The 23,070-nt window shown below is 40.8% G+C and overlaps 2 protein-coding genes across 18 annotated transcripts in view; both read left to right on the top strand.

The window, feature by feature from the left end:
• SPATA13 (spermatogenesis associated 13) overlaps positions 1-11,316 on the top strand; it is a 159,041-nt gene extending 147,725 nt beyond the window's left edge. For 12 of the 14 annotated variants that reach the window (XM_083839663.1, XM_083839662.1, XM_083839666.1 and 9 more), the window contains 4 exons: positions 143-272; positions 973-1,345; positions 5,912-5,986; positions 7,225-11,316. In XM_083839663.1, the coding sequence (XP_083695789.1) occupies positions 143-272; positions 973-1,345; positions 5,912-5,986; positions 7,225-7,406 (760 nt within the window). In that variant the 3' untranslated portion in view covers positions 7,407-11,316. Of the gene's footprint in view, positions 1-142; positions 274-972; positions 1,346-5,911; positions 5,987-7,224 lie in introns of those variants that run through there. The other 2 variants (XM_083839661.1, XR_014585466.1) reach the window with 2 other exon arrangements.
• A 124-nt stretch (positions 11,317-11,440) lies between these two features.
• LOC310900988 (uncharacterized protein) lies at positions 11,441-22,328 on the top strand. 4 transcript variants are annotated; one of them, XM_083839813.1, is made up of 5 exons: positions 11,441-14,450; positions 14,685-14,743; positions 16,719-16,910; positions 19,079-19,141; positions 21,245-22,328. In XM_083839813.1, exons 3-5 carry the CDS (start codon positions 16,745-16,747, stop codon positions 22,048-22,050), a joined length of 1,035 nt encoding a protein of 344 aa, XP_083695939.1. In that variant the 5' UTR covers positions 11,441-14,450; positions 14,685-14,743; positions 16,719-16,744; the 3' UTR covers positions 22,051-22,328. The 4 variants fall into 4 exon arrangements, with proteins under 4 accessions (XP_083695939.1, XP_083695940.1, XP_083695941.1 ...); XM_083839814.1 differs by having other exon boundaries at positions 11,441-13,595; XM_083839815.1 differs by having other exon boundaries at positions 11,441-16,313.
• Positions 22,329-23,070: the final 742 nt, after the last annotated feature.

Consider the following 23,070-nt stretch of genomic DNA (forward strand, 5'->3'; position numbering starts at 1 on the left):
GCTGAGAATCAGCTGTCTCTTATTTAAGTACTCTGAGTAGAGTGATAAATGGGTAATGCAGGCCAATAGCACCATGTCACAGCTTCTGATTGCATCATTCCTATTGTGTAAGTGATCTTTGAAACATGTCTACATTTCACAGTGATTATAACGACATAAAAGCTGCATATGAGGCTATGAAGAACGTAGCATGCCTGATCAATGAGCGAAAACGAAGATTGGAAAGCATAGACAAGATAGCGCGTTGGCAAGTGTCTATAGTAGACTGGGAGGTAAGTGCCTGACCCTTTACTGGTCAAAGGTGCTGTGTACAGTACTTCATGTCCTCCACAGGATATATCTTTCTGCGTAGAAGGTAGTTTATAGTGTCTACTTTTCAACTGGTCGCTGCTCAGGTGAAAGTCCTGTCGCTTCATTTGCAGTGATTGTGTTACTGATTACCTTGTTTGACTCAGGAAGAGCAGCTCATTGTACGTGAACACATCTTTGAGATGATACTGGAATGCAGGAATCATATAATTGTAAGGGTTGGAAAAGCCCTCCAAGATCACCTGGTCCAACCATTCCCCTACCACCAATGTCACCCACTAAACCGTGTCCCCAAGCACCACGTCCAACCTTTCCTTGAACACCCTCAGGGATGGTGACTTCACCAATGGGTATTTTTTTTTTTAATGCTGGTGCTGTAGAATCTTACTTGGATTTTTGGTAGTTTTATCAGAACTTGAACCCTCTTTACTGACTTTAATAAGTATCCTCCAGATTTATGCAGGAATAAAGCAGAGCAGAATCATGTTCATTGAGTTTGCCTGTATAAGATTATTTACATTCTGTAGCATTTTCAAATCTAGTAATAAAAGTATAAGAAAATGGAATACATTTAAGACTTGATTAGTAAAATGAGACTGGTTAGGCACATAGTAAGATCTTGAAATATTATTTACTTACTGCATGTATAATATATCTTCTTAGGGCCCAGATGTGTTAGCCAGAAGCTCGGAACTCATCCACTCAGGAGAACTGACCAAAATATCAAAGCAAGGCAAAAGCCAGCAGAGGACTTTCTTCCTTTTTGACCATCAACTTGTGTTCTGTAAGAAGGACCTACTGAGGAGGGACATCTTGTATTATAAGGATCGTATTGACATGGATGAGATGGAACTTGTAGACACTGAAGATGGCAGAGACAAAGACTTTAACATTAATGTCAAGAATGCCTTTAAGATAATAAACAGAGCAACAGAAGAGATTCATTTATTCTGTGCAAAAAAGCAAGAGGATAAGAAGAGATGGATGGAGGCATGCGGAAGTGAAAGGAGAAGAGTTCAAGAAGATAAGGAAATGGGTGAGTGCAGGAATTTCCTCCCTAAAAGGTGGTAATAACAAAAAGGGAATGCTGTTGTTTTTCCACTTCTTTTTATGCTTTGCGCAGATGTGCAGTCTGCCTTCTGGGACTGTTGCCTGTTTCTTACGTGACATGGCTTTTAGCTGTGTAAGTGAAGCCTGTTCAGGTGTGTTTGTCCTGTCATTGTGGGCCAAAGGTTCAGAGCAGCTAACAAGGGTATCTAAGTTACAGTGTAACCTATGTCATTCTAGGGCATGGTGGAGTACAGTGATATATAGGGTATGACAACAGGCAGTTCACAAACACCTATCACTAATAAAAATCCATCCAAAATCCCAGCAGCTATGTATGAGTTATTGGCCCCGAATATCTGTTCTTAAAGGACGCTGTAGTATAAAGCCAAGCAGCAGTAGTTGTAGATTTGTACTTCTCCTTTTTACGACATTACCTTTGTGTGGAAGAGAGTAGCATAATTCATAAGAAACGTTCTTCAGGCTGTGGATGGCAGATTAGAGTTGGAAGTGCACTGAAGTGGATGATACAACTTAGAAATTCTTAAAATTTAAACAAGATGCTAAATCTCATATTCCAATTTCACTCAAAACATCTGGTCACAAGAACAGGAAGACAGGAATAAACCTTAGGCTGCAAACATAAACCCTTTAATCTTAGAGGATTTCTCCTGTTTGATACTGTTGTAACAATGACAAAAATAAGATCTCCTCCAAATATATTTTAGATGGTCCGTCTACAAGCTAAAGAAAACACTTTCAAGTTTGCCAATTCATATTCTAAAACCAATTTTAATTCTTTCCCATTACACCAACTGCTGCAATTAACCCCAATCACCTTGACTCCAGACTAAGTAATGAAGCAGCACAGCTAACTTTCCTCAAACTTCTTAAAACAAACTTCTCTTGTGCTGAACATCAGGGTGTGACATTAGCACAGGATCACAGAATTGTAGGGGTTGGAAGGGACCTCAAGAGATCATCGGGTCCAACCCCCCTGCCAAAGCAGGCTCCCTAGAGCCAGGTTGTACAGGTAGGCATCCAGACAGGCCTTGAATATCTCCAGAGAAGGAGACTCCACAACCTCCCTGAGCAGCCTGTCCCAGTGCTCCGTCACCCTCGCCATGAAAAAGTTCTTTCTCATGTTGGTGCAGAACTTCCTGTGATCCATTTTGTGGCCATTGCCCCTTGTCCTGTCCCCACAAACCACTGAAAAGAGGTTGGCAAAATCCCACTGTCTCTCACACTTAAAATATTTGTAAACATTGATAAGATCCCCTCTCAGTCTTCTCTTCTCAAGGCTGAACAGACCCAGGTCTCTCAGCCTTTCCTCATAGGGAAGGTGCTCCAGGCCCTGTACCATATTATGGTCCTGTTGCGCACAACACAGATGGCTTTCATGGGTTGCTCTGTGTAGAGCTTATTCACACATCTTGTGCTCCCGGGGGAGGGTGTTGGCTGCCTTTATCAGTTCACCTAAATGGAATTTTAGAATAACGTGGATATTGGAAAAGGGAGAAGGTGATTTGAAGGTACTAGAGTAACACAGAGATGATGTCCAAACAATCCCTCTTTTAACAAAGTTATTAAAAACCTCAGCTCCAGCATACAATGTGATCAGTCAGCATTGAATAAATCACAGCTCTTGCCCTTTTGTGAAGAGGGCTGAGCAAGAGAAGATATAATGTAAGCATTTTTCATTTCCATTCCTTCTGAGGGATGCTTCTGAGCTCTTCAGATCTTTATCTACACCTCTTCCTGTAGTGTTTTTTTATGGAGCACTGGGCAAGTATGTCAATGAGGCCAGATGCTGTGTGTTGGGATGCTTCTGTGGTTCACGCCAGCGCTTGCTGGTGGCAGCAGCAAGTCTGTTTTGTGCAGCAGTGGGGTGTTACCATTCTGTTCCTGGAAGGCAGCACTTCCAGAAAACCCCAAGCATGGGGAAACTGCACAGGTGTAGCAGCTGCTATCATAAATGTCATTATTCTACTGGGAACTCATGAGATTCTACTGGGGAGCTAGTGAGAATCAAGATATGACACTCAAAAGGGACAGCCATTCACCAGTGGTGGCAGTGATAAGGATGAGATTTGTCATAACAGCACTAGCCCTTATTTAGGGCAAGGTCACAAATCTCCATGGTGCTGAGAGTAAAGATTGCAAGGGAGGGTCCCCAGTGCTTCTGTTCTTAAGGCACTGACTGCAATATGGTGAAGACACATGCATGTGCAGCCTTTTCTGCCTGGGTCACGTCCATCTTGCTGGAAACTTGCATTTCAGATTATGCTCATTAGTCAGATTTAGTAGTACCAGTTTTGGCATGGGTGTCTTGAACCAGAAGAAAAATAGCTGAGTTGTAATAGCCAGTGTCCATCCGGTCTTGTGAGTTGCAGTAGCTTGGACATATTCTTTACTACCCAGAAGACTGCTTGTTTTCCATAATTTCGTCTTTTTGGCATAATTGAACATTTCCTTTAGCCAAAACCAGTGGAAAAGCTCCAGTATTCTCAACCTCAGGTTTAAATTTATCTTGTTGATTTTGTAAGCTATCTTGCTGGAGTTTGCATAAAGCCTCTAATCTAACCACTCTGAGAACAAATACATACTCTTCAAATGGCATTTTACTTCTATTTTCAAAAACACTTTGGTCAGGTCATTGTCTCCCAAACCATATCTAGATTTTCTTAGCTTTTATGAATACATGTGAAGAAAAGGCCACAGCCAGAAAATCCTTCTCCAAACCACTAATAGTAACCCTACGACAGTGGTCTGATCTATGCTGATGAAACTGCTTTCATTTCTTTTGTCTATTTCCTTGTTTCTATAAAGGAAAGAATTGCAGAATAAAATAAAAGAAACTTCTGCTACCCCAAAATTATGGCTAAATGCTGTTGTATTTTAAGTTAATAGGCTGATTTAGGTTAGATATAAGGAGGAAATTCTTTACTTAGAGGGTGGTGAGGCCCTGGCACAGGCTGCCCAGAGAAGCTGTGGTGCCCCATCCCTGGAGGTGTTCAAGGCCAGGCTGGATGGGGCTTTGGGCAACCTGGTCTGGTGGGAGGTGTCCCTGCCCATGGCAGGGGGTTGGAACTGGGTGGGCTTTAAGGTCCCTTCCAACCCAAACCATTCTGTGATTCTATGATTTGTAGTAACTTCTTCATAAATTCATGTTGAAAAAGCAAAGGGAATTTTAAAAGTAGAGAGATAGGCAGGCAAATGCAAAATAGAACCAAATCATCTGCTTTATTCTGCTTTTGAGTTGCAGTTTTTGTGCTCTTTGTGTGCATGTGAGTGAAATGAGTGAGAGCACATGCACCCTGTTGTCTTGTGCTAACAAAACAGATCCGTATATCGCCAATGTCTTGTACACAGGGAGAGGAAAGTAGAGTGCCTGTGCATGGGCTCCAGATGACACCAGACACTTGGCTACGTTTCCTAGCAGATGTCTGGCTTCTCTGTACTCAGCACGGATCAGTCATACTTGTCACGTGGTAGCGTATAGCATAGGGTTGGCCACACACTATAGCATCATATAAGTCATGCAAGTATGCAAACAAGTACTTGAGAAACCAGAGTGTGGGATCCAGCCCCAGTCCGATGGCAGCCACGACCACATCACAGCCTGCTTTGGTGTCCGGCAGAGGATGTGATGCTGAGTCCTCTGGGTTGAGGGAATGCTGCCCTCCGCAGCCTTCTGCCATGTCTGTGCTGCTAACAGCAGTTCCTTGGCATACACAGGGCGCGCCGTAAATAAGATAATGTCCACCTGGTATCTTGTTCACTCGAGGATTCTGCAAAGTAGTTACAACAATGCCTGCTTTATGCCAGACAAAAGTACAGAGTTTATGAAGACTGATGTGAGATAATATCGTGGAGTTTGTTCGGGGCACAGAAAGCTTTTCCAGCTTTTAAAATCAAATCATTTATTCCATGTGGATGAGCAAATAAATACATTAAACACAGAGGCTGAAGCAATGAGAAGGTGGAAGGAAAGTAGGTAGCGTCCCCTTACAGAACAATACAAAGTTTGCCATAAGACTGAGTATTTCAAACATGAAGATATTAGGGGTTTACTTGGACCAGTTTTGTACTACTGCAGTACCAGTGACTTCAGTTTGTTACCCCAAGTTAGCTCAGATTGCCTGAAAAAAGAAACAGAATCTGTATTTGTGATCTACTGCTGGGTGGCCTGTAGCTTTCAGAAATGCTGATTTACTTTTTTTTTTTTTTTCCCCTTCTGTAGTTATCTAGAGCTATCTGCAGAATGAATTTTTTGTGCACTTAGAGACTGCCATTTGTGGAATTGTAAAGCAAGCTTTTCCCAGTTATCTACTGGCAAATTAATGTTTTTACTGTTATCCCAATGAAAAACTGGTTAAATTTACGTGGTGAGGTAAAACATAAGTCTAAAAACTTTGGGTATATTACTGTTAAGATTTACTTAGAATTACTAAAAAATGGTTAAAATAGTTTACCTGTTAGTTTTGATTTAATGTAATCAAACATTAGATTAAAATATTTTTACACCATTGCCCTAATTTACTCTTTGGTATAGGAATGGAAATCTCAGAAAACCAGAAGAAACAAGCCATGCAGAATGCCCGTAAGTCAAGGCATGGAAAAATGAAAGGTGAGCATTTAAGAACAGCTTCACACTCCTATTTTATTCCAGCGTGTTTAGTACTGGGGAAAAGTGCAATGGTTGAGTTTCTGAATCTTTTAAAATTTTGTCTTGGGTTTACATGGTGTTCAAATTATTTACATTAGCCCATATTTCAATTTCAAATACCTTTGTAAACTGTCTACAAAATGAGCTTCCCAGTCTCCTTCGGACAGCAAGTCAGTATTATCTCTTTGCTGGAGAAGAAACACAATAGGCACAGCAAGTGTTATGTTTAAGGCTGTAAGAAAGTGCTCGCAGAGATTCAATTCAAAGTGAGGGTTACTGTTTCCTTCCTTTGCTTTTACTCAGACAGCTTGTTCTTCTTTAGTAATACTGTGCTTTCTGTTTCAAACGCTCTCATGTTCTGCTAGCCGCATGTTGCTGAGTGCATGATATCACACTCAAAATGGCTTCTCGTTCTTTCTTGCTAATTTGATAAAAGTGCACAGTGATGGACTAGAAACTTGTTTTTTTGGAAACCTTTCTTATTTGTTTTCTCTCTCAGAAAACGTGATTTTGTCTTTCCATCTTTAAGTCAAATTTGGGTAACGTCTAAGGTGGTGAGAGAATAAATAGAACAAGCGGGAACAGACCAAGTCAGGATTTAGGAGTATAGGACTTGATTTGTCCCTATTCCCTGGGATTAATGCTATCAAAGCATTTTCTCTTTTGCAATCACAGCATATCTGTAAAAACCTGTCTGGATTATCAGGGGAGTGGCTAAAAATTGTGATCAGGAGATTCTGTTCAGAATATCCAAGGTCAAAGTCTAAGAATCTTAGCCTAGAGAAATATTTTCCAAATTGAAGAAATGCATTTTCATTGGCAGCAGTATGTTACCCAGTCTTACCCTAGAACTGACTACAGTAAGAAAACATTTAAAAAATGTTTCTCCTTTGAAATATCAAAATTTACCCTTGCAAACAATGTTGTCAGGCTTTGTGAAACTGCTGCCTATTTTTTGGTAATCCTGTAATGTTATTTGTACTAGTGCTATTCTCTTCTTAAGACAAATCAGTGCAGCAATTGAAAAGTGTAATAGCAGAAAAGTAACGTCTTGTAGCGCTTTCATTTAATATCATGGCAAAATTTATTCTGGCTTTACTGACTATTGGCTTTGTTCCATGCTGCCATGCTGAATTTCCCCCCATATTGGTCACTGTGCTAGCTGTCTCATACGCTTTCTTAAATCCTTCCTGTTGCAGGTGTAAGCTATAACGGGTGTCCTATGCCTCCTCCACACCAAAGCTTGCATCCCATCCATCAGCGCCACATCACCGTGCCTACCAGCATCCCGCAGCAGCAGGTCTTTGCCCTGGCAGAACCCAAGCGGAAGCCATCCCTCTTCTGGCACACCTTCAACAAACTCACCCCGTTCAAAAAGTGAGAGGCCAGGGGCCTGGGAAGGACAGTAGCACAGGGGGAGACTTATTCCAAGGAAGGACCTTGGAGACACAGATAAGCTTATTTGAGCTCAGTGAATCTCCAGTTTTGGAGGAAAAACCTTAGGCTCCCTTGAGCCAGAAGTACCACCTTTGTCTAGAAGAAGAATGAAGATCCTCAGCGCTGCTCTGAAGCAAATGTTGCCAAGTGTCAGCATTGCTGATGAAGAGTGGTTCCCCTTCTGACAAAGACAACTTGCTGTTACTCTAAAGCAGCAGTATTGGATCTGTTTCTTAGCTAGGTTGAAGTAATGATGGAATCATGCAGGTCACTGTAACATTTCATTTTTCTTAATCTTATACTGATGGCCAAATTTAGGATAGGGAGGAGTTTTTCTTTAAGGGTATGTCAGCAAGGAATCTTGGGAGAGTTTTCTCCTTTTGGAGAACTGGGCAGGGGCCACTCATTAAAATCGAGTGGACAGATCCTATATGATTAACACACTGATGCAGAATTTGGTGGACCCTAACCCTTCCTGTCTTTTTCTATTAAATTGCCAAATGGCAGGAGAACGTCCCGCAAGGCCTTATCATATTCCAGATTGGAACGGGGAAATTTTATTCTGTCATGTAGAAACATGGACAGAGTGCAAAATGGACTACAACGATGTGTGCATTTCTTGCATACAAGTGGAAACGAGGAGCCAAGGGCATCTCTGATTGCTTTCAGTCAGAGCAATGTACTGCTTGCATGTATGCTCTTCAGTATAGAGCTTTTATATCAGTCTTTGCTCACCTCTTAGCCTGGGAGACGCTTCTTTATATTTCCAATATGCTTATTTCTCTGTGAAAAAAGTATTTTTTGTTTATTTTTTTTGTATTGGAGATAATGTGAATGTACAAAGTCGGAGTTGAGACAGTACGATCTGACCGCTGACTGCTGTCTGTGTTGCATAGTTCTCACGCTTTGTACTCTTTATTCATATAGCTTCACTTAGAAAATGGATGAATGGTAATGTAAATATCTCCATTAAGTTCTTGAAGCAGTCTGGATCCATGACTCTTCTACACGGGCAATCAACAGTGGGTTGTGACCAATTATTTCTTCACTAAGAGAGAAGTTCTTACTGGGAGGGACAGAAAAACTGTGTGGACCTGAGATGGATTTTTGTGTCAGAATCATCAGTCTGTGTTGGAAGGGGAAGGACCTGACTTGGACAAGGTCAGCTCTGGTCAGCGTCTGCTGATCTACATCGAAATAATTGGCCCATGACATGAAGTTGATTTGGTAGACTAACTTTTAAAATGCCACCAAGAAGAAAACGGGATCTTGATATTTTCAGCACTGATCATTTCTGCTTGATAACTCACTAAGGATGACAAGACTGCTGGTAATATGGAAGGAAAGAAAAACTCCATATGTTTCAGAACTGATTTGTTATGAATGTCTTTCAGATATCCTATGCTGCTGATTAGGGGCATTATTAGATGATAAGGATAGATCCAAGAGTATTCTCTTGACAAGGGACACAATCAGCTTTGTCATGAATCTGTAATATATGAAGAACAAACAATGGGCTAGAGGCCAGGCATCTTAAAAACAATGTAAAAAAAGCCTTATTTTAAACATGTATTTGTTCCTGCTACTATTGTTACCTCTCTATTTTTATTTATCGTCAGTGTTGTGAAGCCCACTAGTCTGATGATCTTGTGATTTGATAACTTTGTGGCAACTTCTGCAAAGCCCAGGTTTGTAGTTTTGATTTTGAATGACATCTTTGACAACTGTACATTTCAAATGCCTTGTGTATATAGCTCAGCAATAATGCTAAGTCTGGTGATGCTCAGCCAAATCGTTCACTGTGTAGTGAACTTCGTTGCTTGTGCTTTTCCATAGCAATGGAAGATGACCTGAAACAGCTAAGAACTGGAAATATGCACTGACATTTTCAATGACTCAGCTTAAAGAAACTGCACAGGAAAATTAGCGAAAAAGAGCTCTCTGGGTTCTGTTTTCCTTTTCATGTTTAAAACAAGCCATCTCCTTTCAGACTTTTGTTTAAAAAGTGAATTCTGAATACTCAATTTAAACAGAAGAAACAGACTTCCAAATGCAGGCGTGGATCCATGCTCTTCCACTTAAATGAGCAACCCTTTTGTGTTTCTTATATACCCGTTTTTGTGGGTACTTGCCATATTCAGGCCTGCAAACCAAAGTGGTGCACATACCATGGAAGTGGAGACTTCCTTTTTTTTTTTTTTTCATAATCCCATTTTGAAAGGTTTGTTTTAGATTTTTAAAAAAGTTGGATTGCAGTGCACACCCAGAAGCTTGCCCAGCTTGACCTGAAGACGTTATGAGATCCACACATATTTACATATTTGTCTTTGAAAAAAAGATTTTAAGATGTATCTTCTGACATGTCAGTGCCCATAAAGGCTCTTCCCGTGTAGTGCTGGTGCCTTAGCCCTAAAAATGAACAGAAATGTTTGCCTATGGTTTTGGATGCAGCAGGTTTTTTTCTCAAAGAGAACTTAATTTCAGAGAGAGAAAAAGCAAATGTTTCATGTTGCAGATTACTCAGGACAGTTTTATATATAGTGCCCTACATATAGATGTGGTTGTTTTGTAATATTCTCTGTGTCTTTCTTTGCAATCTGGTCTTCGATAGATCGAGGATGCCAACACAGTATGCATTTTATTGGGCTATATGTTTATTGGTCAAGGAATGTGCTGGCTATGCAGCAAGACTGATAAAGTTATGATAAGAATAGTCAAATTTAGACTACACCATAATCTTTTAATCAAGTTATAATTAAATGAAAACACACAATTAAATTATCCAACAATTAAGGCAAATATTTACTTGGGGGTCGGCCTGACTTCAGAGTCTCTGGGGAAAAGGGTTGCAAATAAAATTTTAAAGTTTGTATTCTAGCACCTTTTCCCTTGAGCAGAACCTGACAGTCCTGATCTTCCTGATGACAAAACTTTTCAAAAGGTGTCTTTTCCTCTCACTTTTGCATGCTTTAAGTTACTGTAAAATATTCTAGGGCAACTACTAAGCATATTTGTGCCTCGTTTAGCTAAAGCACAGCCAGAGCCTTCCTGATGGCCTGCTGAGCAGAAAACCTCAGACTTTTTGCATGAGATGCAGTAAAATATAATTGTCCTCAAATGTGTTCCCACTGAGTTAGGAGAATGCCAAACCATAATTGCATCTAACTCAGAGCATTTGATGTATAAAATAATAAGATTGTTTTACAAGTGGCTCTTGCCATGCTAAATTTCATGTTGAGTTTTAGTGGTCAGTGTAATAAAGGAGTTCAAAGACAGACTACTCAAATGTTCCACATTTTAGTTGTCTTTTGAAAATAATTATAGCAGAGTTTTGGAGCCAAAGGTCTTTAGCCATAACTAACACAGTATCTTTCTTTGACTGCCTTTCTGCTTTTTTTTTCTATATGTGGCATTTGTTTGTAGGAGATGCTTTCTGAATGATCTCTAATTTAAAACGATTGGTTGTAAATACTAGGGATGACTTGCGTATGTATTTTATTTGGACAAGTGTTTTGTAACGTTTTATCTTACACCCATTGCTTTGTGCATCTTACCATCTGTGTGCTGTTACACGTTGTAAATCAAGTGTCCTGGCTACAGAGCAGATGAATTGGCTGTTGACGGCTGAAACACTATGTATAGGACTGCAGTAACTTGATGTGTATTTGTTCTGAAGTAATTGCATTACAAGATTTATTTACTCTTGGAACATTGTCAAATGAATCTATTTTCTGGAAATAAGTACAAACTTACATTCCCATTATTTTTCTCTTATTGTACATGTTTTAATTAAATAATGTACAGCTGAAGTTCCTCAGCTGTGTCTTATAAAACTTTATTGTACAGTTTTAAAAGTGTTGGATTTTTTTTTTTGGTCTACAAAGTCCCTTCTGTGAGGCAAACGTGCCTCAACTATCATCTTTATTTTATTATCGTACAAAGAAAAAGAAGTTACACCATCTTCTGTTGATTTCCCAGTAACAGCTACAGTACTTCCCAGCACAAATCCATTTTAGCAAACTACTGAACCCTATTCCAGGGTTGAACTCTTTAATATTTAGACAAAACCCATCCTTGTTACTGTCCCAGCAACATGCAGCTATTCTCATTGTGCTTTACTTTGTCCTAGCAGTCCTCTTCTACAGTACCCCCTTGGAAGTAAAAGTTGGAGGTTCAGCTCGCTGCTCTGGCTGGTGGAGAAAAGTCCTTCCTGCTCAAGGCTGTGTTAAACGTTTATGTTTCACTGAGACACAGTAGCTTCAACAAAATAACCTATTTTGCTGAAATCTTTTCACGAAGAAAAATGTTTTTCTGAGCTCAAATGCTGGCAGAATAGTTGGACTTGGGCTTGCTGACTGATTCTCTCTCCTGTCAATGTCCATGCTTTTATCTCTATTTCTTGGTTCACCTCACAGCTGGGAGTTTCCCGGGCCTCCAAATGCCATTGCTGCACAGGTTTTGTGTTGAGTGCTCAGATACCAGAGCGAAAGGCACAATGACCACTTGGTGAGGTTGGATGTCTGAAGAATACACCTTGAGCAAACACTGGAGTACAATGTCATGGCCAGGAGGCTTCCTTGAGCCCATGGGTTGGACCCGGTGACTCCAGAGGTCCCTTCCGACTTAAACCATCCATCTGGCCTTGGTGACCTCATTTCTGCATTTTATTTCATGTTTTATGTTATTTCACGTGCATTTTATTTCACATTCCTGTAGACAATGCTTTTAAGTTCTTCAAGACCTAATCTATAAGGTGGAGCTTTTAGTTCACACGCAGACAGCACTGCTTGTCTTTTTTTTCTATTTTTCTTGTAATTATTTTTCCTAAAGGGTGCTACGTGATCTGTGCTTGCTAACAAAGATGAGGACTCAGGCCTTTCTGCATTACAGTATCAAAATAGAAACGAAAAAGTCATCCACGGAAAACTGCACATCACGTAGTCTGTAAGGAAAGTGCACGAGTATTTAGTGTGTTTCTGAACCTTCTTCAAAACTCGGTGATTCTCTCCTAACTAGCTGGAGAACGTGTAATTGTGAGAAAGCGTCCAAACTGTACAAACTGCAGCACAGATGGGTAGGGTTTTGTTCTGGTTTTGTGTTTTTTAACCTTATATCTGTGTTAGGATTAGTTCACTGCAGCCAGGACTGACTTTTCTTCATCCAGGTGAGTACATAGGGTTGGAAACTCACATACTTCTGCTATTAGATATTTAGGCTCTACTTTTAAATAAAGAAATGTATGTTCATACACATATCTATTTACACACACCTCTCTATAGACTCCATGTGGCATCCCCAGATAACGTCTGCTGCCACTTAGGGTGGGCAGCACCACGCAAGTGACCCGCGCCCATCGCACCTCCCTGTGTGCCTGTCACACCTTACAGCTCAGTTGTGCATCTTCCTACGGGAGGTCTGGGCAATGTTTTACCTGAGCCATTTTAATATTTTAGGTATTGATTTAGGCCAACAGACTGCTCCATAGACAAGCAGGGGTTGAAACGTGTCGGCACCGCTGGAGTCTGATGACAGCAGTGTTCAGAAGGGGAGAGAAAAGGGGCACCGCTGCCTTTCAAGGGCTGAGTTTCACTCAGAAGAGAAGCCCAGGAGGACGTGGGATTTGTCGACTATTTCTCCTAGTGATTTTTGGAAAGGCAAAACTGCTTCAGGAGGAAGCTAAACTTTCAGTAGGCAAATTAGCTAGGAACAGTTAGCATTGGCCTGAACCTATGAGCATACCCCAGTCTTTGGAGATACCTGCTCATGAAGAAGTGAAGAAATATCTAAAAGATGCTCTGCTAATACAGTTGGATATAGCTTCACTCAATAACCACTTATCTCATGGTCATCACTGCCATGTTCAGCTCCTAACAAAGGTAATTAACACGGCTATCAAACTAAACTGAAATGCCACTATTCCTGTCGTTCAGATGCAACATTATTTAAGAGCAAATGATGACCTTTTGCTTCTGTGTAATTATTTCCAAGGCATTTTTCTGTGACGAGACAAGAAACTAGAAAATGACTGATGGTAGTATCTGTCTTTGAGGCTATTCCTACAACAGAAAAAAAATCCTACAGAAGGAAAGAAATTAAAAAGCATCACACTGGACCAATGCTGCTTGTCTAATGGGTAAGAAGAAAAGGATTTTTTGTCATGGCTCTCATTTCTTCTCATTAGCACAGTAGTGCTGCTAATTTGGCTACAGAAGTTCATTGAGAGCAGCTAATTGCTGCACGTTGTCCTGTCCTTTCTTTTTCTTTTGCAGTATTTTTTATTACCACAGGGTGGTGGTGAAGACCTTAGTGAACACCACTCACTGCTCAGTTGTTCCAATGTCTTTTATGCTAGTAAAAATGTTACCTGATACACAGACCATGCGTGCCATCTCTTTGCAGTGTGGGAAACCCCTTCAGAAAAAACTTAGGGTTCTCAATCACTTGCAGCAACCAGGATGCCTCAAGGCCACCTATTATAACACATTAACTCCTTTTACTATCAGTTTTTAACCTTCACTGTTCCCAATCAGCATTTATGGGGCTGACGATACTCTCCGTTGCTTTGCCTCTTCCAGTGCTTAGAGAGCAGCAGTTTCAGGAAGATGCCGTGAAGCATCAAGTTATAGCTTCTTCAGATTTAGTTGCCAAGAATAAATTTAGGGGAACAATAGCTTTGACAGATGCTTGAGCAGCTAGATGGAGCACTTGCTAATTACACATGAAGAAGTTCTTTGTCATTCATTTTATTTACTTCAACTCAATCTTGTTACTTCTTTTCCATAATCACCTAATATTTGTAATGCCGTGTTCACAGTATTGTTATGTTTTAATTTCTATACTCTTTTTGTCCCTACTTCCATTGCAAATTGCTTGATACAGAAACTAACTTCATACATTTTTTTCAGCACAATAATGGCATTAGACCTGCCTTCCGTCTTAAAAACCAACCAAGCTAACAACTGTATAACATATCTGTGTAATGGAACAGGTAAATCAAAGCTTTATTAAATCATTTTAACAATTTTATTTCACATAATAGTGGTAAAAGCCAAAGTACAGAGCACTCCAGCTTACTATTGGAATAAATAGAAAGATTCCAGTTTAGCCTTCTGTTTTAATTATTGAACAGCTCTCAAAATTAAATCACTGACCTTTGAGAATTTAGTGACCAAGCAAGTGCTTGTCCTCAAGGCACAGGTTTGGAGCTTGCATTCCTTTACAGGAAGCTTGTATACTCAGATGAAAGATGTCCAAGATCATTGCAAGAACAAAGTGAATGAGGTAAGACCAAAGATCCTATATATATACATACATATATATAGATGATGATAACGATGATGATGATGATATTGTCATCGTGTGATGAGGAGGACATATATGGGGATCAAATACTTCCTTAAACAACTGGGAATGGAGTTTTCTGTCGGGGACAAAGACCGTCAGGCTTCTCTATGGGGTGCATCAAATCCTAACAGCATCCCACAGAGCACTTCTTCCTTTTGCTCTCCTCTAGAGTCCTTTGACTAAGGCAGCAAATGTTTACATAGCTCAGAAGTAGCCAATGTTTGATGCATTTTCAACTTTTCAACTTCCTTTAGCACAAACTACCAGCAGCAGATGAAGGGGGATTTTACTGGTGGGTGAGCAAACACTTCTCTGTAGACTGCTGGTGAAGGCACCATAAATAACGTTTCCAGTACTTGTGGAATGTTTTGGAAGGCAGAAGGAAAATATTAAAGGACGTGTCCCCAATTTAAGGTCCTACCCTATAAATTAAGTTAGAAGATTATTTAAATTGAATATTCCTATAAAGGTGCAATCATTCTTAATGAGAGGATGGTTCTGGTTCTCCGATCTGGTTCTCTTTTTACGTGGTATCTGTGTGACTTGTTTTGTAACTCTGAAATGATGGTGACAGTGCTAGTTAGTATTTCCAAAGTAAGGCTGATCTTAGTGTGATTTTTTCATTAATGAAAGAACTGATTTAAAAGCCAGTTATGTAAAATCTACTCATTCTGGCTACTGTTTTTATCTGTACACATATTTAACCTCTATAGCCTAAGATTCTGTGCATTATACATTTATGCATATTGATTCCAAATAGATTAGACATTAGTTTTGTTGTTATTTCATTTTGTCCCTCCTTCTATCCTCTTCCCATTAATTACCCTTACACTGCCTTATACCAGAAACATCCAGAATTGTGTACTTCAGTGGACCTCTATGCAAAGTTATAAAATAATAAGGATTCTCCAAGGAAAGGATAAAAAGATGTTTTTGATGTAGTGTAGTTGCATGAGAGGGGGAAAACCAGACTAAAGACCTGTTTTTGCCAAAAAGTCCTTATTTGATTCCTCATTTGATTGGATAAATAAGGACTCATTGAGTCCTTATTTGATTCCTCACATCTTTGCCCTCATCTCACTCTGCTCCAGCTCTGACCCTCTGTGAGGTCATTCAACTTATTAACCCAGAAAAAGACTAATGCCAATAAAAGAAGAAAAAAACATGTTTGTTTTGTGCTGAGTTAGCGTATTGAATTGCCTTAGCTCACCTCCTGCAGGAACCACAGCCAGCTTGTGGGAGATGAGAGGTACAAACATGCAGTCAAGAGCAGGCACAGGGAGAAATGTAGGTGGAGGAGACCTGTTTCTTCTCGGTTGTGAGCCATTTAACTAACTCCACTACATTATTTTTCCCTTAAAAAGATGTTAGATAAATACTGAATTATTACTGGCCAAGACAATCTGGTCTGAAGACCCGAGAGAAGAAGAATTTCCTTACAGACTTCAAATGCATTGGGTACTGTTTGTAGCAAGTCTTTCAAAAAGGAAGGAGGGAGCTGGAAGAGGTAGGCCATCTACCTGCACCAGTGTCTCTGTGGACTGTCTTTGCAGAGTTATTTATTTCCACAAATCACATTGCATAAAAAAAAAAAAGAAACAGAATGCAATGCTCCAAATTACAGGGAATTAAGGTATATTGTAAATTATATAAAGCTGAGTTAAACTTCCAGCAGTCTAATGAAGCTATGGCTGATATTCCCAGCAATTATTATTCAAAATAGTGCCCCATAGATTCCCAGATTGTATTTAATGCTATATAGACACCTATAAATGAAAAAAAAAAATAGATGCGGTAAAAACCCATTTCCTTTTTTCCTGCATCTCTTTCTTGGGCTCACATGCTAAATATGGGGGAAAAGACAATCAGGCAGACATAGGCAGATGTACTTTTCCTGTCTTAAATCTTTCAGCCAAGATCATACAACCTATCTAAAGAATGAAAAGCTGGATTATACTGCTGGCTATTGTAGTCAGCACAGAAGAAGCACAAAAGCAGGACATCTGTACCCAAGGGTATCCTGGCATCCCCGGCAATCCTGGACACAACGGCATACCAGGTCGTGATGGACGCGATGGCCTGAAAGGAGACAAGGGGGATACAGGTACTGTGTTCAGCGTAAATGATCGGATGTATGAAGTGTTTTGCTACTAGTTCCCAGCAATGTCTGTTGCTCTGCATTAATGGATCATTCCACCAAGCCTCCGGGAAACATTTCAGACTTTCATCACTTGTTTGAGGATGGAAATATAAGAAAAGACCTAATAATTAAAGCTAATGCTACTGAGAGGTCAGGTCAAAGGGATAAAAACAACTTAAAAGAAGAAAGATTTTACTTTCTATTTTGGGGGCATTTCCAGGTCTGCTTAAAAATTGATAGCAACTATACTTCTGTAAACAACTTCAAGCCCAATAAAAAACAACTGTGTAATAGGAAATGTTCAGCAATAAGAAAATGTTTCTTTTTTACCTAAATTTTGCATTTGTAGGACTTGATTCTGAGTGTGCCTACGTGCTGTAACTCAAGCACCTCTACAGTGAAGTTCAGGAAAGGACACTATTGAAAGAACAGTGTAGGATTCATGTCTGCTGTAGCAGGCTGCAGTAGAGACTTGTGTATGATACTGAAGACAGGTAACCTTCACAGCCTAACCTAAATGTAGTAACTGCTGTGGTACTTTGAGCCTCAGGATAAGGACGGCCTTTGCATCCATGCTGGAACATCAAGGCCAGGGTTACGCCAAGTGATGAACCTGTCGACGTGGACATTTAACGCTTCATCACAAGTGTCACAAACCTGGACACGCAAAAGACGGGACAAATGCAAATCTGCTACTTCAAACTCGCTCACAATTTTTTGTAGGGGAACTCTTCCCCAACAGGGTATATGTCAGGTCAGCTATTGTGTGGCATCATGCATGGGGCATCATGGTTTAATGCATAAGTGCGTCACAAACACTGTTACTGTGTGCATAGATCTATCCAGATCAAACTCGTACTTATCACACAAATCCTTCTACCAAGTCCTGATCCTGCAGATTGTGAATCACAGCCTTTTGCAGTAGAGTACATAGTTTAGTACTTAAACCAGTATCGGGTCAATAGTCTGAAAGAAATTACCTTAAAATGTGCTACAGTGTTTTACTGTGCCTTTCAATCCAAAGGAAATGTCTGCCTTTAACAGACCAGGTTGCTGGTGCAATCACAAAGGCAAAACCTAATGAATCACTTTCTTTACCAGTAAAGTCTACGCCCCCACAGGAAGTGCATTCTGCAGAATCAGTGCTGAAGGTGTAGCCTGATGTGCATTTCTTAGATGGTTATACTGGCATTAAGCAGGAACCTCTGCTAGACCCTTTTGCTACCTCTCCACTCCTCTCTTCAATACACCACAACTCTTTGTGTGGCTATGCAGTAAGTTGGATTGGTTGAAAAATAACCAGGACTTACAGTTTGGACAATAAAGAGTTACTCGCTGCTTCCTGCCTGCCCTGGAGCACTGAAAGTCAAATCTACCCACTTTTACTCACTTCAGTGACTGCTAAAGAGTTACTTTGAACTCTTGTGTTTTATAAACAATTTACAGAATTCTCTGTCAAGCAACCACTTATGTGCTATGTGCATTCAGTACCCTAAAATGCCATTTGTTAAAATGAAACCTTTTAAAATCCAGGAACAAATAAAAAAATCCATTAACTTCTTAATAGGCAGGTACAGTTAATTGCCATGATACAGGAATCAGGAGTGAATGCTTCCCTCTGATCTACAGACAGTATTATTCCCCTGTGATGTTTCATCACCATTGGCAAACCCTGCAGGTGTCTTTTCTTGGGGGGGACAGTTTATCATTGTTTCACTACAAGGCTTCCTGTCAGTGTAAAACTTCTTTCCGAATGCAGCTTCCTTGCTCCTTTTCTTGCTGGTGTCTTCCGTGATATCTCCCATGGATGGAGACAACAACAGGAGAAGAGGTTTTCACATCATTGGTTCCTGACCAGGGGGTATCTCCTCTACATATTTTAATATCCCACTTCTTTATGCCAAGGATTCTCTGTCTGAAAAAAGTGCTATCCTCAAGCATTTCTGTTCTCCCTGTTAAGTCTCCCCATGAGATAAAAGCATCAGCAGTGGCACCCACTAGTCGGGAATAAGACTACTGTTTACATTACTGTTTAGCCAGGCTTGAAGAGGAAGGATCAGAGCAGGATTTGAACGCCATTTTTCTGGTAATTTAATTATTTGATGAAGATCTGTTTTTCTCTTCTGTGCTAGGTGAAGCAGGACTTCCTGGCACTCCAGGGAAAGATGGCACAAATGGAGAAAAAGGCCAAAAAGGTCAGAGAAGTATTTCAATGTATTAGTCATCTATCAACTGTTGGTTTGTGAGCGTTGGGCATGCTATACCTTCCAGCTGTAGTGAAAGTACCATTGAGGTTAAAAAAAACTTTTTCAGAAGTGGTAGAGGCTGCACACCCATACTGACAATACAAGAGGAATTTGCCTCCTATTATCCTTCTGCCTCTGATGCCCTACGACTTGTCTGCTCAGCCCATTACCTCACCTTTCTCTTCTCTCACCCCTTTGTCAACTGCTGAGGAAGATGCCACATCTGCAGCTACCTCAGGAAAATGAGGTTCCTGTGGCTATGTGTGCAACTTTAGGGAAAGGTACTTCAAAAGGAATTACAGAAGACATGAAGTATACACCCAAAAATACAGTAGGCCCTATTATTCAATAAGGTCGATCAAGCAGATACCAGACCCAAAATCTGTCAAGGGAAGGCGTCTATTTCTAAAATAAATGCACATAAAACACATAGAAGACACACACAAAAGATGCATGTCCTGCATGCTTTCCCTGTTTTTGTGTAATCACAGCTCAGACAGCCAGTCTGGAGCTCAGCCAGCAGCCTTAGTGGTATCTTAACATATATGCCCATGAGACACTAGCCCCAACATCTTGGCTTAAAGTGGCACCCAAGACCTTTCAATAAAGGGTTGCCAGATATCCTTTATAACTGTCAGCTCACCTCAGATCTCATTTTCACATCCTATTTTCACATTCTAATCTCACATTCTATTGTGATATTTTTCTTGTCTTGTCATGGTGATCATAAACTTTTCCACAATTGCAATAGCCCAACCTATGGAGATCTGGAAAAAGTACTTCAACTGTTTAGTCAAACTATGCACATACAGAAAGTCTCCTGTGTCAGCTGGATGTACGTATGCAGAGTGACTTGTGCATAAAAGCAGGTAATGAGGCATAGTGCAAGTTGTATCGCATTATTCTGCTCAAATTCAGAATCTCAGAAATGATGGACTTGTGCATCCTTGGAGTAATTGTGCATGGGTAAATTTATGTTTCCAAAAGCATGTAAGCCTGCCAAACACACTGTGTCCAGGTTCTCTGCAATCCTTAAGATAACCCTGAAAAATAACATATGGTATATGCATTGCACAGGTGTAATAACAAGTTGCACTACATACCTCAGACTTTTCTACAGACTGTCCCCAGTTCTGGAAGGAAAAAGAGACACGAGGACACAAACATTTAATATTACCAAAGCTATCTTCTTTTCCTGTGTCCTTGTCCTGTTGGATCTGTGCTGCTTTTCCCAGAGGCTCACAATATAATCTCAGTTGTTTTTAGCTCACTGCTGCCGTTAAATACTTTCAATTGTAAATTGGGATCTGTAAAGTGTAAATACAGCATTATTATTAAGATCAGAAGCCAGAAGATTTTATGCAGAAATGATTGATATGAGCATTATGTTATCTTTTGGCATTCATGTCTATCAACTGCTAATGTGCCCTTCACATCACGGGACCTTCATCAGCAAAAACCTTGTGCAGATGGATTTTCAAAGGCTTTGAGCTTTCAAGTCCAAGTCTGAATGAAAGATAAATAGAGCATGTGGTTGCAAATACCAAGGTCAAAAAGCTTCTCATTGCACTTCAGCAGCAATCTAGGTAACCCAAGCAAAGCCCCATCATGGAGAAATCATAGAAACACATGGCAGTTAAGGTCTGGATGTTGTCAAAGTAGAAGACTTCATCTGACTAAATTGTGAATTATCTTCTTCACTTATACCACAAGATGAAAATAAGCATCTGGACAGATGCTGCTTGCACATGAGATGATCTGAGCTGTCATCATTCTAGAGAAAAGTCACACCTTCCTTTCTTTGAGCTTATTCTTGCTGCTTTCAGCTAGGGTAACTGTCTTCTATTGCAATGGCAGCTTCTTCTGGCTCATCCTGAACTTACATGTTTGAAACATTGTATGTACAGTGAGCACAGTATGAACAGTGGTGACATATAGCTACGTGTCTTTGTACTCAAACTCTCGTTGTGTCTCATTAATCCACTGGACAATCACGAGAACGTCTTTCTTTTTTTTATTTTTATTTTTATTTTTTTTAACCTCCACATGTAGGAGCCAACGGGACCGTTGAAGAGAAGGGGAACAAAGGAGATAAAGGAGAAAGAGGACGACCTGGGAAACTAGGACCAAAAGGAATTATAGGGTCAGTGGGTTACAAGGGCCAGAAGGGCGAACTGGGTCTGCAAGGACAAAAGGGGTTAAAAGGAGACATGGGGCCAATAGGTCCAAAAGGGACAAAGGGTGAAACTGGCCAGCCTGGAAGAATTGGTATGCCAGGACCAATTGGCCCCACTGGTAATCCAGGTCCTAAAGGTAACACTGGAGAGCTGGGGCCACCAGGTAATCCAGGAGTGCAGGGGGAAAGAGGCTTGAAAGGAGACAGAGGAGATAAGGGGAACATAGGTGCCCCAGCAGTCCTGCCAAGGAGTGCTTTCAGTGTAGGCCTTACAGTTGCCACCAAGTTTCCTCCCCACAGTCAGCCGATCAAGTTTGACAAGGTGCTGTACAACAATCTAAATGACTACAACCCAATCACCGGCAAATTCACCTGCAAATTCTCTGGTGTTTACTATTTCACCTACCATATCACCGTCTATTCGAGGAACGTCAGAGTAGCTCTAGTTAAAAATGGGGTCAAGATGTTGCACACTGTGGACGGGTACCAGGGTGTTGAGGACCAGGCGTCGGGAGCTGCCATCCTTGAACTACAGAAAGGAGACGAGGTGTGGCTTCAGGCTCACCGAGGCGAGACCTTCAACGGGCTGTTTGCAGACGCTGATGATGATACCACCTTCACTGGGTTTCTACTGTTCAGCACTTTGGACATGCTGGACCCACTGCCATCGCCCGCAGCGTAAATCCACGCTTTGTTAATCTATGACTCCAGTGAATCGTTGTTTGATTCCTACTGATCCAAGTTTCAGACTGCTGTAAGCAGTGGAGGTGCTTTATGAAAGTCAGTGCTGGTTTACTTGCTTAGTATTCTTCTTCAGTAGGAACTACTAGTAGTAGTAGTTCCAGTCCTGCCTTTTGAGCATTTTTTGAAAGGAAGGAAAATCTATCCATGAATGATATATGTCTGTGTCTTTCAGTCCTCTCCAATAAATGTTAAGTCTGCTGACTAATTTCAGCTGAATTCAGTGGAGAATTGAATTCATCAAGGGAGGTATTCCAAGAGCTAAACAGGAGATCTAGGACTGCAGGGAAAGATGGGACAAGGTAGAGATTTTTGTAAGAGGGTTTTGTTTGTTTGTTTGTTTTACTGCCCTGCAGAGATGGACTTGGGGGTACTGGTGGATGAAAAAACGAGTATCAGCCAGCAATGTGCACTTGCAGCCCAGAAAGCCAACGCTATCCGGGGCTGCATCAAAAGCAGCTTGGCCTGCAGGGTGAGGAAGGTGATTCTCCCCCTCTACTCTGCTCTTGTGAGACCCCACCCAGAGCACTGTGTTTAGCTCTGGGGCCCCCAGCACAAGAAGGACAGGAACCTGTTGGAGCGAGTCCAGAGATGATGAGAGGGCTGAAGCACCTCTCCTACTGAGGACAGGCGGAGGGAGTTGGGGTTATTCAGCCTGGAGAAGAGAAGCCTATAAAGAGAACTTATAGCACGGCCCTCCAGTACCTAATAGGATCTATGGGAAAGATGGGGAGGGATCCTTTATCAGCGAATGTAGTAATAGAACAAGGGATAATGGTTTTGAACCAAGAGAGGGTAGGTTTAGGTTAGATATTAGGAAGAAATTTTTTACTATGGTGCAATTGGTTTTTGTGATTGGCTTCTGGGCAGGAGAGGGCAGCTCTTCCGGGTCTGCAGGGCTGGGCTTGATGCATTACTGGTTTGGTAATTTACAGCAGTACATACACCAGTCCTGAAGGAG

The sequence above is a fragment of the Anser anser genome (assembly GCF_964211835.1).
Source record: "Anser anser genome assembly, chromosome: 1".
NCBI lineage: Eukaryota > Metazoa > Chordata > Aves > Anseriformes > Anatidae > Anser > Anser anser.

Bases quoted from the DNA above. Each gene is read 5' to 3' on its own strand.
- LOC310900988 (XM_083839815.1), top strand. From the start codon at position 16,745: ATGAAAAGCTGGATTATACTGCTGGCTATTGTAGTCAGCACAGAAGAA. The intron at 16,911-19,078 runs GTACTGTGTTCA...CTTCTGTGCTAG, and splicing joins AGGAGACAAGGGGGATACAG to GTGAAGCAGGACTTCCTGGC. The intron at 19,142-21,244 runs GTCAGAGAAGTA...CTCCACATGTAG, and splicing joins TGGAGAAAAAGGCCAAAAAG to GAGCCAACGGGACCGTTGAA.